Genomic DNA, 19676 nt, shown 5'->3' with positions numbered 1-19676 from the left:
GTCTTGCACCTTGCACTGTTTCATTGTTCTAAATAAACATACTCGGTCTCATAATGAAGCTAAATTACCAATGTGGCTGTTTTCCAAGTCAATTTAATTATTAGAAAATACACACACAGATGCATACACACACACACAAGAAATATATTTACTATTATTTGGGTTTTCATCTTCTTTAAAACTGGCCAAACTTCTTTTTACTTCTCAGCAGACAAAAAAACTTTATTTTAGCACTAGAAATACTTAATACAAATATAGAAATAATTGCTTATAGTAACTATATAAAATATTTTCTTGTCTCTTGTGCAGAGGTTTTCAAATTGCTGGTCTCAAAGCCCAGCTCCTTGGAGGTGTCTCTAGGGGAGGCAGGAGACTGGTCTGACTGGGCTGCAAGGGACCTTCCCCTGCTTCTTCTGAGCAGATCTACTTTCCAATTGTGTACACTTGACATTTTCCTCATGACATTTTCCTTGAAGGAGTTCTGTTGCTCTTAAAAAGAAAAAAGAAAGGAAAAGAGGGAAAACAAAAAGTCTGAAACTCACTGTGGTAGAATTTCTTGTAATAGCCAGTAGATGGCAAACTTTACTGCAAGGAAACAATTTTGCAGCCTATATAATTTGGTCTGAAAATAGCAATTAAACTCTACATCCAGTAAAATTTACTATCCTGTATGTAAGTCTTCTGTTAAAGCAGGAAACAAAATTCCCTCTGGTAATTTCTCTGGGAACTAAATTTCAATTATAATTAAAATAATCCTATAACTTTTTTCTGTGTCCATTTAACTCTTGCTCTGAAGGTATTATCACTATGAAAATTATTGCATTGGTCACTGGAAGTACATACAATGTGCTAGGTATAATAATGAATATGACATAGTTTTTTCATTAGGATGCAGCCAACTATGTATTTTATTAATGAGTTTTGTTGAGGCAGCACAAAGGTCACAATGAAAGATTTTTAACTCTGTCCTCAATTATTTATAAATTTAATCGTGCTTTTTTTATTTCCTTGCAGATTCCTTTTGCAATAAAAACAACACCAGGTGCCTCTCAAATTCTTGCCAAAACAATTCTACATGCAAAGGTTTTTCAAAAGACAATGATTGTTCTTGTTCAGGCACAGCCAATAATGTGGACAAAGACTGTGACAATGTGAAAGACCCTTGCTTCTCCAATCCCTGTCAAGGAAGTGCCACTTGTGTGAACACCCCAGGCGAAAGGAGCTTTCTGTGCAAATGTCCTCCTGGGTACAGTGGGACAATCTGTGAAACTACCATTGGTTCCTGTGGCAAGAACTCCTGCCAACATGGAGGTATTTGCCATCAGGACCCTATTTATCCTGTCTGCATCTGCCCTGCTGGATATGCTGGAAGATTCTGTGAGATAGATCACGATGAGTGTGCTTCCAGCCCTTGCCAAAATGGGGCCGTGTGCCAGGATGGAATTGATGGCTACTCCTGCTTCTGTGTCCCAGGATATCAAGGCAGACACTGCGACTTGGAAGTGGATGAATGTGCTTCAGATCCCTGCAAGAACGAGGCTACGTGCCTCAATGAAATAGGAAGATATACTTGTATCTGTCCCCGCGATTATTCTGGTAAGTGTGATCATATCTGAATCGCAGATGGTGTAATTAGCTCTCTCTAAGTGGCAGAGGCAGAGGTGACATTTTATTTTTCATACAATTGTTTATGAAAACGGCCAAGTTCTTGACAGGAATCAATCACTAGATAGAAACTTCCTAAACTATTGAAAACCCACTGAATGCACTGAATTCTAAGTGGTTGCCTGCTGTCACTGTTGCTGTTTTAAATGGAGCTCTACATGATTTAAAACTGAGATTCAGTCTAGAATGAATGGGCTCCAGGAGAAGCTCAAGGGCAGTTCAGGTTTCCTCATCAGTGCATGTTCCTTTCATTCCAGTTCAAGCCTGCTTTCTAATCTCCAAAGCCTGGCACTGCAACCTTCTGGGAATGCAGTCTGGAAGTTAAAGGGTTTCTAGTGCTGACTTGAGTATGATCAACAGATCAGTGATACCAAAGCTGATGGAGCATGGTATATCAGATAAACCATAATTTTTATTAAGGAAAAAAAGCCTGTTCTTGTTTTATGTCTTAGAGCAAACAATTCTACCTCATATCTATCTATTCTTTACAATATTTCTGTTGATAGAATTTTATTTTAATAATAGAGTGACAAGTTGACAACTCATCATTACCACGTTACATGCTATTCAGCCTCTTCACACTCAGCATTTATCCTCCCTATCCTTTTGAATCACTGTTACTGTTTTAGGTCAGTTCTTCACGATGGCCACATTTCTTGCTTTCCTTTACTCTTTCACTTTTCCATTTACTTGTAAGGGGGTAACTTACCTAGTCTATGCTTTCTCATATGCATTCATTCTAACTTCTGCTCACCACTTTCTTACAGTTCCTGACTCAGATCTCTAAGACACCACTCACATTTTAATACTGTGTTTTCTCTTAGCATTTGCCATTTTTGTACCTTCCTGAGGCTTTCAGCTTTTTAACTTGCCTTCTTCTCCCAATACTTTCACACTTAGTTCTTTATTTTGTCAATCTTTTCCCAAGTGTTAAGCAATATAGCTATTTGGAAAATATTTCTCTTCAAAATTTGCACCAGAACCCTCCAGCATCATTTTGCTTTTAAACATTCTAAAACTATGTATTTTATAAAATAGACTTATTCCTAGCTGCTCTAAAATGAAATTTTTCCCTCTCCCTCCTCTCTTACATACAACCGATCTTCAGAATCTGCTGTTTTGACACTAAGATATGTTCCAAATTGAGCTTATCCATTCTTTTCCTTGGTTTAGGTTCATCTCAACTCTTGTGTGTACCACTACACAACCTCCCAGACGTTCTACTTATAGCTTCTACCTTCTCGAAGTTGTTCTGAACACTGCCTTTGAAATAACTTTTCTGAAATAGACCTATGCCGCAGTTCTGAAAAGCCTTGAGAACTTCACACTACACAGACAATGATTTTAGCCTCTCCCTGAAAGCCCTTCACAATTTGGGCCCATGACAGTGGCCATGTCTTCACACATTCCACCAAAGCCTTCTACTTCCTCTAATAAATCTTCATTTCTTATACAAGTCATTTCCTTCCCCCTGGAATGTCCTTTCCCACTTCACAATGTCTACTCTGAAGTTCTGCTATACTTTTTAAGACCTAGTTCAAATATCACCTAACACAAGGAGCGTTTCCAGGTTCCTTTCCGCCTAGAATAATAGTTTCACACTGCTGCAGTAATTATATTCATTATGTCTCTACTAGTTGACACCTGTATTAAAGAATCCTCCATAATTCTTTCCTATTTTACAGATATCTATGTTTTTGCCCCCCGCCCCGCCATGTTAGTTTCTAAAGGACAGAGTATTGTTTTATATTTATTCTTTAATTCATCAATACTTTATGAGTTTCTATTAGATGTCAGTTAGTGGATTAAGAAGAGGAGCCCTCCGCTGGGCGCGGTGGCTCACGCCTGTAATCCCAGCACTTTGGGAGGCCGAGGCCGGTGGATCACGAGGTCAGGAGACCGAGACCATCCTGGCTAACATGGTGAAATCTGGTCTCTACTAAAAATACAAAAAATTAGCCGTGCGTGGCGGCGGGCGCCTGTAGTCCCAGCTACTCGGAAGGCTGAGGCAGGAGAATGGTGTGAACCCGGGAGGCGGAGCTTGCAGTGAGCTGAGATCCGGCCACTGCACTCCAGCCTGGGCGACAGAGCGAGACTCCGTCTCAAAAAAAAAAAAAAAAAGAAGGTGAGCCCTCTTCCTCCAAGAGCCTGGCCCAGTATTTGTGAGTAATGGTTGCTTAATCAACTGTTACTAAATTGTTCTAAGTTTTAAAATTCTTCCATATATTTCTGGGCACCCTTCCCCGTCCTGAAAGTCAGGTAAATGAATATTAAATGAGAATTCATTTTCTGTATTACTTTATGTATACTCTATGATGCTAGAATGCTTATGTCAAATGGAAAATTATTTTATCAAGTGACTTAATTATCAATACTATGCTAAAAGTTATAGGAAATATTTTAAAAGCTTATAAAACTATAGTTGTATGAAAAGCTCCTTGTTTCTTTGCCATACTGAAGTGTCTCTTTTCTTTGGTGAGAGTTATGGCAGGTGAATTTCAATATTTTAAAAATTTTTGAATAAAAATAAGAAATTTTGTAGGGCTGGCTTGGAATTGCTTTGTTTACAATGGTCACATTTAAAAAATCAATACAGTTCATTAAGATAGTGCCTTCCATTCTCTGCTTCTATCTCAATATTGTGAATGGTAATTAAAAGGAATAGATATAAATAAAATTAATGTTTCATTCATTTAAACTATAGTATTGTGTAATAGTCTTATATTTATAAAAAGCACACCTTGAAAAACTATATTTTACAATGTGTGTTTTTTAAATATCTTAATTAAATTGGATTTTAATGAATCCTTTCAGTGGTCTAAATTTAGGCATAAAAGATGGAAAGGGTGGCCAGGTGTGATGGCTTACGCCTGTAATCCCAGCACTTTCGGAGGCTGAGGAGGGTAGATCATGAGGTCAGGAGATGGATACCATCCTGGCCAACATGGTGAAACCACATCTCTACTAAAAATACAAAAATTAGCTGGACGTAGTGGCGCGAGCCTGTAGTCCCAGCTACTCGGGAGGCTGAGGCAGGAGAATCGCTTGAACTGGGGAGGCAGAGGTTGCAGTGAGCCGAGATTGTGCCATTGCACTCCAGCCTGAATGACAGGGTGAGACCCCGTCTCTAAAACAAAACAAAACAAAACAAAAAAAAACAGATAGGATGTATTCTAAATGTGAAATGTGGGAAATGTAGTAAAATTCCATCATAAAGCACTTAACTTTTCATTTATGCTGTGGGTTGTATCACATCCCTGCAGGGTTCAATGGGAATGAGTCCCCTTTTCTCTCTCAAACACTTAGGTTCACAATGAGGATGCTTTCCTTGTCAATCCCTGACACAATAGTGTTGTTCTCTATTTGGCTATATTCTTCCCTTGTTTTCTACGAAATCAGCTACATGTTATTATTTCAGCTTTTCAAGTGACATATGTAAAACTTTCTTGCAAACAATTTAAACGAGAGACTCATAAGGCAGATAAAAATCGGGTCTATTATTAGCTGGTTAGTCTTGTTCGGGTAAAAAAAAAAAAAATGCAGTAATAGGCTTGCTCACCAATCTCCTACACAAGTAGAATGGCCTGTGTTCTGGTAGCTTCTGGTAGTAGTTCTGGTAGTTCTGGTAGAAGTCAGTGTTTCTCAGCCCTGACTACTCATTAGCAAATTACCCAGGGAGATCTGAAACAGAGGTGTGCGTACTCCACTTTCAGAGGGTCAAATTTAATTGATGAGTCTAATGTATAGCTAGGGCTGGCTGCCAAATATTAAGTTCATGTGAACTTTATTTGGAAACTTTTCTTGCAGTATACCATCCATTTAGACACACAGGGAGGTGTGTTTATTTCACTGCTATCCCATGACCACCAGTGTTTGTGGCAGCTCAGGCCAACTAACAAGAACCCCAAAGAAGGTCTGTAGAACCAAGGGAAAAATCCAAAGTTGAGAAGGAAAGAAAAAAGACCACCAGCAATCAGCATGGATGTGCTGGAGTGCTCTGCCTCCACTTAGACCTCCTGATGAATCCTAGAAACTGTATTACAATGACCTAGCTGCTGTGCACTACATCCAAATTTAGAGTGATCATAAAGAACTCCTCTCAGAGAAAAAAACCTGCATTCCTCTGAGCAGCAAAGTAAGAAAAGGTAATAAATTGTAAAAGGCAGAGAGGTAGAAGGGGAAAAAGAGCTGTAGCACATAGAGAGGGTTCACACCGCGTGAATTCTCCTCTGTGCACTCCATTATGCTTCATGGGCAGTGATTCATGAACTACAGAAATGGGCTCAGAGAGAGCCACTGAAGATGCTGGTGAGAATCTGCTGTGCATAAGCAAAAACTCCAATTGAAGCTGAAAGTAAGTGGATGAAAACTTTTTTAATGAAAAGAATATTAACTCTAAGCATGTGACTACTTTTAGTTCAAGTTTATGCAATGAATCATTTCATAATTGAGGCCTTCTTTAAAACTAGCCAGATTGATTAACGTACATTTTTCTCGTTCAGATGCCTGCAGTATGAGAAAAATAGGGCTGTAAGAGGGCAGAGAAAGGCCAGTTCAATGTATGTTGAAGCAAATCAATGTAGAAAAATATCTTACTTCCTCTATTATAAAATAGATCTTTGGTATAAAAGTAATCTTTTGGGAAGTAAGAAAATGCCCTATATTTAATGTACTTTTCAATTATATGATGAATTTTCTTGAGAAATAAAAATGTACAAAAATTCATTATATGAATTTTTCATTATATGAATTCATTATACTACTAACTTCTAACTAACAGAGTAGTTAGAAGACTAGTTAGTTCATGGAGACTAGTTAGGAGGCCGTTGTGATAACCCAGGTACATGATTTTAAGACCTGGCCTGGGAGAGTGGCCATGGGCATGAAAGGAAAGAGAAGGTATAATGTCTCTAGAAACAAAACTCACTTAACATTTATTAAGGTCAGAGTATTTTCAAACTTATGTTATTCAAGGAAAACTTGAAATCTCTAATATGAAAACAAATGCATTAAAAGTTTAACTGACATTGTCAACTTAATAAGCTTACAATGTATCTCAATGGGTCTCAAGTGTTGGCATGCATCAGACTCACCTATACAGCTTATCATTGAAATACAGTTTTAAATTCAACAGATCTGAGATGAGAGTCCAAGAATATGCATCTAAAACAAGTTCCCATGTGATGCCGATGCTGTTAGTTTGGTGACTACACTTTGAGAACCACTGACATAGACAATTATGTGGATTTCCATGTGACATCCTTGACTGTTATTTCACAAAGTGTCCATGAGGCAAGGAAACACAAATCAATAAAAGCAGGGTTTTATATAAAGCACTTATTGCTAGTAACAGTTCTATGTACTTGATGATATTATTTGAGTGATTGCCTCCTCCAAAACTCATGTGTTGGAGACGTAATCACCAATGCAATAGTATTGGGAGGTGGGAACTAAGAGGAGGTATTGAGGCCGTGAGGATGGAGCCTTCAGGAATGAATTAATGCCATAATAAAAAGGGCTTTTGGGAGTGGGTTCACCCCCTTCCACTCTTCTGCCATGTGAGGAACAATGTTCCTATCCTCTGGAGGATGCAGCCTTCAAGGCACCATCTTGGATGTGGGACTTTACCAGACACCAAACCTACTGGCACCTTGCTCTTGAATTTTTAAACATCCAGAGATGTGAGAAATAAATTTCTGTTCTTCATAAATTACCCAATCCTATATATTCTGTTATAACAACACCAGATGGACTATAAGACACATGATATGGATTTTTAAAATATTTGTTGAAGTCATTAGGTCATTACTTTATTCAACACATATATATTGAGTACCTCAATGAATTGGGCATTGTTCTATGTTCTGAAAATGAAAGAGTAAAGAGAAGTGATGACATAGTTTCTTACATTCTGGAAAGAAGAGATGTCTATAAAGTAAGTAATCAATATAGTGTATATAGTAGGTTAGAGGGTAATAACTGCATGGAGAAAAGTAAAACAAAATAATAGTATTAGGGATTAACTTTAGGTAGAATGATCAAGAAAGTCTTCACTGAGAAGGTGACATGTGAATAAAGCTCTAAAGAGGAGAAGATGGGAACCAAGGAAATGTCTTGTGGAATAGCATTCCAGGCAGAGGAACAGCAGATGCAAAGGCCCTGAGGTAAAGAGTCCTTGCAATGTTTGAGGAACAGCAATAAAGTTAGTGTGACTGGAGTGAAGGACGAAGGAGGAGATAGGTCAGAGCGATAATGAGTTTAGACTGTTTGGGACCTTGTAGGCCATTGTAAGGACTTTGGCTTTTACTCTAAGTGAGATGGGAGATTATTAGAGAGTTCTGAGCAGAGAACTGGAATGATTTGACTTACATTTTAACAAGGTCACTCTGATCATCATGTTGAAGATACACTGAAGGGGGCGATACGGGGGAATTCAAGTGTCTAAGGGAGGTTAATACAATAGTCCAAGAAAATCCACTCTTTGGGGGAGGGAACAGTGAAAGAGACCTATCAAGTTTTTTTATTTATTTTTGTTTTATTTATTTATTTATTTATTTTTGAGATGGAGTCTCTCTGTGTTGCTCAGGCTGGAGTGCAGTGGCGCAATCTCAGTTCACTGCAACCTCCTCCTCCCAGGTTCAAGCAATTCTCCTGCCTCAGCCTCCTTAGCAGCTGGAGGTTGCTAAGGTTGCTCCTTACAGGAGCGTGCCACCACGCCCGGCTAATTCTTTGCATTTTTAGTAGAGATGGCATTTCACCGTGTTAGCCAGGGTAGCCTGGATCTCCTGAGCCTGCCTCGGCCTCCCAAAGTGGTGGGATTATAAGTTTGAGCCATGGCGCCCGGCCCCTATCAAGTTTTAACAGTAACTTTCTCCCCTCCCTGTTCCACCCTTAAAATTTAAGAAGAAAATTAACAAAGAAGGATCATAGATCATGCAAACAAAATGAAAGCATGCCTTTCTCTTTCTGCCCTCTATTGCCCTCTGATGGCAATGTCTAGATTATTCAGAACAAATCTGTCCTTTAAAATATCCTAGCAAGAATGCTATAAGTCTTTCTTAGTAGCTTCTATCAACCATATTGCCATGCAGTCTTTCATGTGCACAGCTGAAACGTATTTTGCCTCCTTGGGTTACATGATGGTTACTCGTTTAAAGTGTCCTATCAGCACTTCTTTTACTTTTAATAATATTTCACGTTCCTCTTGGGCCTTCTCCAATGGTCCTCATCCATGCTGAGGCATCAGTCTAAGAGGTATGATGTAACTAACTGACACTGCCATTACGGTGGCACATATCAAAGACAAAATTCGATTTTCAGTCATTGTGGAGATTTGAATCTGGGCTTGGTGTTGTATCTTTTCTAAATACATTTTGATCAACTAAATCACTTTGAAGGCATCTATGGCAAATAATATAGATAATTCAATGGTCATGGGAAATAATTTGAGGAAAATAAAATATATGTTATTAAATATAAGGTTATTTCATGAGAAATAATGTTACTATTATATCAAAGAAAAATGGTTGTTTTAAATATGCTCTTAATTATGAAATTGATAACGTTTTATGGTGTCTTATAAAGAAATTAAACACTCGTTCAGGCTTTTGCTCAGAACTACAGTCATTTAAAGTAGTTTTTATGAAGAAATGAAGTTTCCAGGTTTTGACAAATGTTTGTTAAATGAGTGCACAAAATTACAAATATTCAGTCAGCAAATATTTATATTTACAATGCACTGGGCATTATGCTGGACTTTGGAGACATAAAAGTGACTAAGATAAAATTTGTTCCTGACAAAATGCTCACAGATTATTCTAGGATCAGAAATGTAAACAACAATTACCATCTGTCTATAAACATCATGCTGAGGAAGCACAAAGAAAGAAGCTGGTAATGTTGGTTGGAGTCAGGAAATGTTCCTAGAAAAAAAATGGCCTATGAATAGAGCGAAAATGCATCCCTTTCAGAATGTAAAACTGAAACTTGTATCCTCAGACTACATTTGCTATTATTATTTGAATAATAATATGTTGAATATCAAGGGACAAGGACTGCAGAGATATTTTGGAAAGGGGTTGCTATGATCTGAAAAGTTTGGTCTTTCCAAAATTTATATGTTGAAATGCTGTCCAAGGCAATAGTATGAAAAGTTGAGGCTTTGGGAGGTAATTAGATCATAGCGGGGAAGCTCTCATGAATAGGTTATGTGCCCTTATAAAAGAGGCCCAAGAGAGATCCTTCACCCCTTCTACCATGTGAGGACATAGAAAGAAGTTATCGTCTATGAGCCAGAAAGACAGCTTTCTCTCTGACATGCGACTGCTCTTTCTCCTAGTGCCTACCTAGTTATCAGCAGGGTGTGTGCAGGTCCGAATGCGAAGAGGATGAGCTGAAAAATATATAGTAATATAAAGAACGGATGTGGTGGAAAGACGAATTTGGAAGCAGAAGACAGGGATTCCAAGCTCAGCCTAGATGTTCTCTAGTGGTTTGGATAAATAACAATTATTATGAGCTTCCATTTCCTCGTTCAAACATTGGCATGGTAATACAACCTAACTCTTAGGGTCATGGTGAGAATGAAATGGATTTAGCAAAAGTTTTTCCATAAACTGTTTAGGCTCTGAGAGTTAATTGCCAATATTTCTGTCTCTTAAAACGTTGCTACTGATGAATACCTATGGTATCTAAACAATGTTTGCCTTTGTTTTTTACAGGTATCATTTTCTTATACTTGAATTGCTTTCAAGTAATCTTAACTTGGTTACTTAAAAGTATTATTTTTTGAATATTGTTAGAACTCAACTCGGGAATAGATTAACTGAAGGTCAAAATCTCTCTGCCACCCTTATAAATTTAAAGTGTAATATTTTAATATGCCTAGGCAAGAATTCAACTTCTAAAATGACCATATCATAAAATAAAGAACTAAGAAGTTATTACTATTTTAACAATTTTATATATTTAGGAATAATAATTATCCTAATGAAGAGAAACATAAGAAAGTAATTTGCTATGATTAAAACATTATAATTATGGAAGTATGAAAATATATAATATTTAATAGTGATGTATTTAACATAAAATGAAAATATTATAATTTTTCTATAATCTTTCAAAAAACTTATAAAATTAAAGCATCAACCATTCATAAAAGTAGTGTATTTTTCAAACATACCATCTTGGAGACTCTGAAATGGGTTACTCCAACTTTTTAAATTTGATATATATTTGATATATACTTTTTTACTTTCATAATTCTTTTAAAAAGTATGTGTGTGCATATATGTATAAAATATAGAAAGTGTATGGGGAAAGTCATTCCTATTAACTTGGGAAAATAATATTTTACTATCTTATGGTAAATTTTATGACATTTATGATGTAAGTAAAGTGGGAGAACTGGCATACAGATGCATTTAGAGAAAAATGGCTGGAGAATGGGAATGAAGAATGAGCTCACAGAACAGAAGAAACTGTTCTCCAAACAGACAACTGTAATCATTAGATACAAGGAAGTAGGAGAATTTCCTCCCAATGCTCCACTCCTAGGGCTGACGAAGAGAAGACATTCTTTCTTTCTCTTCCTAGAATTAGTTTCAGCCTCCATGATATTCTGGGAAGCTGGTTTTGAAACAAGTGTCAAGAACATTCTTAAACTTTCATTGATGGTAAAAGGGTACCAAAGAGGACACCATATGATAAGGATTAAGAAAACCTGAAAAAAAAGGTATATTTAATATGGAAACCACAGGTTTTTCCAATTTTGTCTAGCAGTAAAGCAAAACTTGTAGAAACAAAAAGGATTATAATAGTCATAATAACAAAATAATAAAATATAATAAAATAGTTAAATAAAATAATGACAAAGTATTAATAACATTTATTAAGATAAATTTTCTGTATCACAAGATTTAATACATCCTCAGTCTTACTTACATTTCAGATATCATTAAAAATGAAAAAACTATTTGGCTAAGTTATAACATGAAGCTAAGACACTGCTGATTGTAAAGTGCATCTCGGTTCTAGAGATGTTAAAAAAGTGAGGGAGGAAAAAAAGGAGTCTTAGAATTGACAAAATTCGGCAGTCCTTCAGAGATAGAATCCTGGGCTTGTAAAATCTGCTTTAAGTGAGTGATTCAGAAAGGGAATTTTGTTATTTTTGGTGTCCTTAGGAAAGGTATGTCTAAATTCACAAGCCGGAAATCTCATTGGCTAAAACTCCAAAGATGTTCTCACTGAAAATAATAATTATCTACCTTTAATTTCTTCTAACATCTTGCTAAATATTGTTATGCTTATTTAATGTTATTAATCAGAGCAGGAAGTCATCTAGCCTCTCCCTATTGCTTTAGGATGTTAAACAGATTATGACTATAATATGTAGGAGGAGAACTTACTGTAAATCTATCATGGTAATGAAAACCGAATGCTACAGTTCCACATTGCTCTGATACTTGTGTCACCGACTTGCACTGATAATTGTTGTACTTGATATACATAAAAAGCCCCAAAATAGCATGCATAATTCTTATTCAAAAGAAAAATATGGTGCATAGAGACCTGTTAGGCATCAAATACATTGAATGGAATCTGAAATTTAAGATGATAGTCTGAAGACAGACTACAATTATTTCCAAAGCGGGAACTCTGCAGATAATGAGAAAGGCATTCAGAATGGCTTATCAACGACTTGCTGTGTGCATGGTGTGCTCCCTGCCCACTGTAAAGAATGATGAGGACAGCGTCAGAGTCAAGACCTGTTCCATCCTGATAAAATATAATGTGCATTATCTTGTGGCACAGAATGTTAACAAGGATCTCTGAATGCCGAAAGATGCCAATTGGAGTGCAAAGTCTCTAAATACTGATCAGAAGTTTGGGGCACAATCATTCTGAAACCATAATATGTTTTAAACATTTGCCAAAGACACAAATTTGACTTTTGGGCTTTTGATTTATGGCCCAGGCTGGTAGAAGCACTGAGAAGCTCTGTATTGGCATACAGTTTGCCTTCCTGTAGAGGTGGTTGATTATTCCATAGCTGTGACTTGATTACTCATGCATTCAACATTTATTGAGCATTTTTTTATATTCAAGAATATGTGCTAAATGCCACAGATACTGGTGTTAAAGGTCAAAGACCCTGACCTCAAGGAGCTCACAATTTTGTAGATAAAATAGAAAAATAAGCAATTGAGGACAATATATCTAGACATTTATATTAAGGGGAATTTTGAGAGCACAGTGGAGCAGCATTAGAGGCAAATATAAGTAAGTATAGTTTCCAGAATCATGGGATACACGAACTGGATATTTGGGAAGTAATTGGAGCTAGCCTGGGGAAGGAGGGAGTAAGGAGTGGGGCTTACAATTAAGGAAAACACCTATATGCAGCCTAGGGTGTTGAGATACAGTGGAGCTGTGAGCACACTGCAGTGGGTAGCACCAGTAGCATCTACATCTTTTAGAAGCTTCTACTGCATTACAAGGCAATTGTGCTTTACTTCAGAGACTGGCAGATAGAGAGGGGATGATGTCAAAAATTTAAGCAGACAATGGTACAATCATACTTGTACTTTATAGTGATCACATTTATATAGAAATCTAGAGAGTGAGTACGAAAAGAGAAGTTAGTAGTAGTATGAGCAGATGAGACATGATGAGGGTTGACTTAAGGCCACAGCCATAAGGATGGCACCTTAGATCCATTTCTAAGAGAGAAATGATGAGATTTGATGACTAATTAAGATATGGGGAATAGTAGCAAATAAGATGGTAACTCCTAGAACTATGGCTTGGGTGACCTGGATGATAATACCATTCACTGAGAGGAGAGTTTTGGCAGGGATGGGGGTGGAGCAGATCAGCATGAGTGGGGAGAGGAAGGTTATCATTATTTGGAATTGGGGAATGATGACTGTATTGTCCATTTTTCACTCTGCTAATCAAGACATACCCAAGACTGGGTGATTTATACAGGAAAATGATTTAGTTAACTCACAGTTCCACATGGCTTGGGAGGTCTCACAATCATGGCAGGAGGTAAGGAGGAGCAAGTCCTGTCTACATGGATGGCAGCAGGCAAAGAGAGAGCTTGTGTAGGGCAACTCTCCCTTACAAAACCATCAGATCTTGTGAGACTTATTCACTATCACAAGAACAGCAAAGGAAAGACCCGCCCCCATGATTCAATTACCTCCCACCGGGCCCCTCCCTCAATACCTGGGAATTCAAGATGAGATTTGGGTGGGGACACAGCCAACATATCAATGCCTGTGAGATAACTGAAGAAGACATTCTACAGACAGTATCAGAAGGATGATCTGGGCCAGACGCAGTGGCTCATGCCTGTAATCCCAGCACTTTGGGAGGCTGAGGCAGGTGGATCACTTGAGGTCAGGAGTTTGAGACCAGCCTGACCAACATGGTGAAACCCTGTCTCTACTAAAAATACAAAAATTAGCTGAGCATGGTGGCATGTGCCTGTAGTCCCAGTTACCTGGAAGGCTGAGGCATGAGAATTGCTTGAACCTGGGAGGCAGAGGTTGCAGTGAACCAAGATAGCACCACTGGTGACAAAGTGAGACAAGTGAGACTCCGTCTCAGAAAAAAAAACAAACAAACAACAACAACAACAACAACAAAAAAAAAAACAAAAGAAGGGTGATCTGGTCTGGAGGTACAGATTGCTAATGTATACCTACATTCGCTTATGTGAAATGTCACAGGGCAAAATCTTTATGACTTCTGTTAGAGTGATCACCTGTTTCTCTACCTATAGTCTCTTCTCAACTACAAATAGATAAACCGAACATTTTTATCTTTCCCAATGCACCTTTAATCCCATGGCTTTTGCTGAAACTTGGCATTTATTCTATGAAACCACTTTCCACACAATCCTCTTTAAAGAGTTCTTATCTCCATGATTCTCAAGGACAAGAAGGAAGGCTGGCTTTCTTGCTGAAACCACTGTTCCTATGAGTCCACTGGTGGGACAGTTAACTTAAGTTTTAAAAGGATGCCTTCATTGGGTGGACAAGGGGGAAAAAGCATTGCAGAGAGAGATCAGTGTGTACAAAAACTTGGAGTGGTAGAGGTATATGGTAGGTTTGAGGAAAAGCAAACAGTCTGGTATGACATATGACTAGCACTTAGAGTGATGGCAGAATTTTAATAGGAAATAAAACAAATATTTAAAAGGTTAAAATAAGTTTTCACTTTACTCAAATGAAGTTAGAAGCCATTATGGAATTGTATGGACCATGCTTTTGGAATTTCGTGAGCTTCTTATTCTCGATCACCTTCATCTTTAATCCACTGCAGTCATACATTGATCCAATTTCAAGTTAGACTCTAGCGTCATTCAAACCTGCTTTACAACCAAAATTATCACCACATCCTGAGGCTTCTCATTTCCTTGCTTCTATTGAACTTTTGGCAGGACCTCTGTCACCTGGTCTCTCCATGCCCATACGCTGTCACCCCTTCTCTATCTTGACATCTCCCCAACAATCACAGACTTCATGAGAAGCATCTCAGGGATGTGTCTGTCATTGCTCTCTAAACCTTCTAGTTTTTGACCTTCAACTTTCCAGTACTGGAAAGCCCCATTTTCTACCTTCTTCTCCTCTCGCTGTAAGGCTATTAATCCACTTCAAATATTTATTACCTAATTTTAACTATTTACTATAGCTCTGTGGCTTTTTCTACTTTAATTGTTGATCTTTTTTAATGGTATTTGACATGCTGGCTGCTCCAAATTTTTCCAGTCTCTATAGTTTATACTCCCAGTAATGTCATTTATATTTATTGATAAGTGAGTTTATGGTTATTCTAAATTCTCTTTTAGAGTTGTCCTTGCTTCCTGTCACTTTTCATACATTTTTTATTCTACCTACCCTGAAGAATTAAAGATGGAATGCAGGAAATGACAAACACGCTATAGTAATACCTACCATTGATGTAGCATTTACTGTATCCAGCCTCGTTGTTAGTAGTGACAGAGCAGAGCTCAGTCCTGGATGGTCTATCTAAAAAATTTATGTTCTTTCCACTTTTCCAGGACCTTAGTTATGCCAAGTAAAAGAGCCATGGAAAATCTCATTCACAGACTGCGTAAGAAATAGCTAAGCCTTAAAGAGCAAACCATTTACCTGGAAACAAGTGCTATTGCAAAAGTTTCCGTTTTTATGGACATAAATTTAGTGTTTAAGTTTTTTATTTTTCAAAAAACAATCAAATTTAATATGCTGGCTTCTCTTTTAAGTTGGGTATTTGTTGAATCTCGTAACAGTTGTAAATAATAGATGGTGTTAGAATATCCTGCTGCATTTTCTGTCAAGAAAAATGGGTACAAATCAAACTACTACTGACTTCTGAGCTATTTGAAAATCTTTTAATATCATTTTAATATATAATTTATTATTTGGGATTAGAAACACAGAAACAAAGATGGGTAAGTATGGATATTCCTCCTTTTGTGTCTTTTAAAACCTGTATGCAAATGTGATTATTGTATATCAAATACTGTTTTGACATTTAATAAAATAGTTTGTTATTTAAATACTGCTACAACCTGTAAAAATCATAAACTTATTTTGTTTAGCAAATAATACTTACCTACTAATTTTGGGAGGATAAGTACAGTTTGTTTTAATATAACATTACCTTAAAATGAAGTGTTAACAGCTTCTAATGATGCCATTAATTGCATTAAGTCACCAATTTTTGTATTTAAAGGTAGTATTTTACAAAAAGAAAAATTAAGATAAAAATGTCTATGCAAAATGAGCACTTAGATCAATAGTTGCACATTATATTAGTACAATAGATTTTTTTTTGCCAAAAAAAGTGTTTTTTCTCTAGCAAATAGTATGTATCAGGTACTGTTATAAGTACTTTTGAACACATTTAATTATACTAAGAGTCTTATGAGATAATTACCACTATTGTCTTTTTCACGTGAGGAAGCTGAAACATGGAAAGGCTGAGAAACTTGCCCAAGGTCATACAGCTAATAAGTGGCTGTGCCAGGATCCCGACCCAACTGTCTGGCTTTGGAGTCTGAGCTCTTACCTACTGTTCTCTCTGCTGCTTTACTAAATTAAGTATTTAAAAATAATAGAAAAACATCGACCAGCCACTTTTAGGCTTCCAACAAAAGTGCAGTTAACAATAAACTTTGTTCTAAAAATGACTTATTTGTTTTCACGGACTAAACACCACAAGCTGTTGTATGCAATAATTCTTTGTAACAGCTGCTCTGCCTTGTGCAACTTCCCACAAGCACACCAAAAGTTAATATCAATTACAATTAAGGGGGAAATTATTTTGGGTAACAGAACATTTGACAAGTGCTCTGGTAAACAAAGCATTGTCAAATTGCTGAATTGTGAACACTTTGCTAAAACTTTTTCTGTTTTTTCTGTGCTGACTTTTTAAAAAGGTATAAACTGTGAATTGGAAATTGATGAATGTTGGTCCCAGCCTTGTTTAAATGGTGCAACTTGTCAGGATGCTCTGGGGGCCTATTTCTGCGACTGTGCCCCTGGATTCCTAGGGGATCATTGTGAACTCAACATTGATGAGTGTGCCAGTCAACCTTGTCTCCATGGAGGGCTGTGTGTGGATGGAGAAAACAGGTACATTTTCTCTGGCGTTGAGTGATTGCCTTAGAACTCCCTGACCAAGAACTATTTTACCACTCTGGTGAATTTAGAGCTCTCACATTCTCGGCTTAAAATTTGGGGGGGTAACTTTATACTTTAACTAATGAAAACATTCAGATTTCACTAAAAAGGGTATTCTTGGATACCATCTGTCTCAAGAGGGAAGATTTTACAAGTAATTCTTGTAATAGTTTAGAACTGCTTATCCTATGGAAAACTGCCAATTTTTCAATTGCATGAAATAAACCTGTTGTAGATAGGAAAGGTGCAAAAACAAAACTATAGATTATTATATATATGTATATAAGGTTGTATCTGTATGTCAAGGATATAAATCAGATGACAACAATAAATCCTTTAAAAATGTTATACAAACCATGACCATGTTGGAAAGGGCAGTGATATCTAATTACTTATATCTTGAATTAATTTCCACGTGTTCAGGGAATTGGGTGAATATTTTTGAAAAAGCATAATGGTGAGAAATAGCCATGTGATTCTGCTTCAAACTGAAGTCTATCATTGGCTTTCAGGCAAAATAGAACAGCAATGAATTACCTCTCAATATGATGAATATAATAAATGTGTGTAACAGTAATTGAGCTCATATAAAACATTTTTAAAAGAACTTTCTAATACTTATTTAAGCCACAACACTGAAAAACTTTCTAACACTTGTTTAAGCCATGATACTGAGTTATCAAATGCATAACAATTTTTAAAAAGATTAGCACTTAAAATTATCTTGTTTGATCCTTCAACAGCTCAGTGGAAGGCAAGATGAGTATTAATGTTTCCATATTACAATAAGGAATCTAAAGTTTAGGGAAATGAGAAGACGCCCACAAGTTCACAGAATTAATTCTTTGCAAAAGGAGGACCAGAATCCAGTTTTTCTTTATTTAGTAAATAAGACATGATTTATCCCAAATCTAATTTCAAAGTGAATCAGAGTTAAAAGAAGAGCAATAAAAGGCACATATGCTTCAAAAATTTGCAACAAAATAATCAAAATAATAGACTTTTTTTTTTCTTGCTCTGTCACCCAGGCTGAAGTGCAGTGGTGTGATCTTGGTTCACTGCAACCTCTGCCTCCCGGTTCAAGCAATTCTCCTGCCTCAGCCTTCCGAGTAGCTGGTATTCCATATGCCCGCCACCATGCCTGGCTAATTTTTGTATTTTTAGTAGAGATGCGGTTTCACCATGTTGGCGAGACTGGTCTCGAACTCCTGACCACAGGTGATCCACCCACCTCGGCCTCCCAAACTGTTGGGATTACAGGCTTGAGTCACCGTGCCTGGCCCTCAAATTTTAAATAGAACAATGTGGTTGTATATTCTTTTTAAAATATAAAATATAACTTTTAATTACATTCCATGTCTTGTCTTTGACTTTTAGTTGTACCCCAATAATGCTCTAGGAGCGTAAATCTACATTCCTGGAGACAGGTAACTGGCCAACACAGAGACAGACAGGTCACAATGGAAATTTCCACACAAGACCTCCAGAGGAAAAGGAGGCTCACCCCTCCCTACTCCACTGTTTCCAGAAAGCATAAGGACAGAAATGACACAACATTTTGATTCCTTTGGAAATGTAAACAAAACAAGGCTAAAACTTTGCTGTCTTTTATTCTCTCTCTTGAATATGCCATGAATAGTTTCCCTATTGTGCCATTTTCTCTTTTTGCCTAAATTTTGAGATGATAGTCATAAGATCGATCCAATACAACCTGACTTTGTTTTCTCACAAAAATTTAAAATGTTTGCTATGAGGTATACGGGGGGGGAAAAAAAAGAACTTCTTGAAGACCAAAGGAAGTATGCAAATGGAGCTCCTAATTCCATGAACTGAGGTCCATTAGTCAGCCAGCCAAGCCCTTTGACCACAGGGTTCTTGTTACTAATGTTTTACCTATACTAGATTTTTAGTAGGTATTTTTAATTGAACAAATGGAATAGCAAATAGATTTCATACAACACATATGAAGATTATAGTCACTTATAATATTTGGTTGGTGATAAAAACACATACAGCCATAGCGAAGAGGATTCTATGTGCCTCATAAATTCATAGATATTCTTTTCCCAAGATCCTCATTTTGCCTAAGCTGAGTGTGCAGATCCATTTTTTCCAATACTAAATCCTTGAGGAGACCCTCACCTAAATTAACATCTCCTCTTAATAAAATCAACAACTTTCTTCATTAGATGTGTATTTTGGGGCTATTTGATAATTCCAGTGAATCCGTGAATAATTAGAAATAGTAAGGTTTAAATATTCTTGCAATCTAAAAATAAGAGAACATCATAAGTCACAATTCATTTAATGAAG

General features: G+C 36.9%; 1 protein-coding gene across 5 annotated transcripts in view; it reads left to right on the top strand.

Moving 5' to 3' along the window:
• Positions 1 to 19676, top strand: part of CRB1 (crumbs cell polarity complex component 1) — a 282711-nt gene that overhangs the window by 125812 nt on the left and 137223 nt on the right. For 4 of the 5 annotated variants that reach the window (XM_050765233.1, XM_050765201.1, XM_050765191.1 and 1 more), the window contains 2 exons: positions 1015 to 1596; positions 17120 to 17315. In XM_050765233.1, coding sequence (XP_050621190.1) covers positions 1015 to 1596; positions 17120 to 17315 — 778 coding nt within the window. The remainder of the gene's footprint in view (positions 1 to 1014; positions 1597 to 17119; positions 17316 to 19676) is intronic. The other variant, XM_050765223.1, reaches the window with a different exon arrangement.

Source organism: Macaca thibetana, chromosome 1, assembly GCF_024542745.1.
Source record: "Macaca thibetana thibetana isolate TM-01 chromosome 1, ASM2454274v1, whole genome shotgun sequence".
Taxonomy (NCBI): domain Eukaryota; kingdom Metazoa; phylum Chordata; class Mammalia; order Primates; family Cercopithecidae; genus Macaca; species Macaca thibetana.
This window is presented reverse-complemented; position numbering and strand designations above follow the sequence as displayed.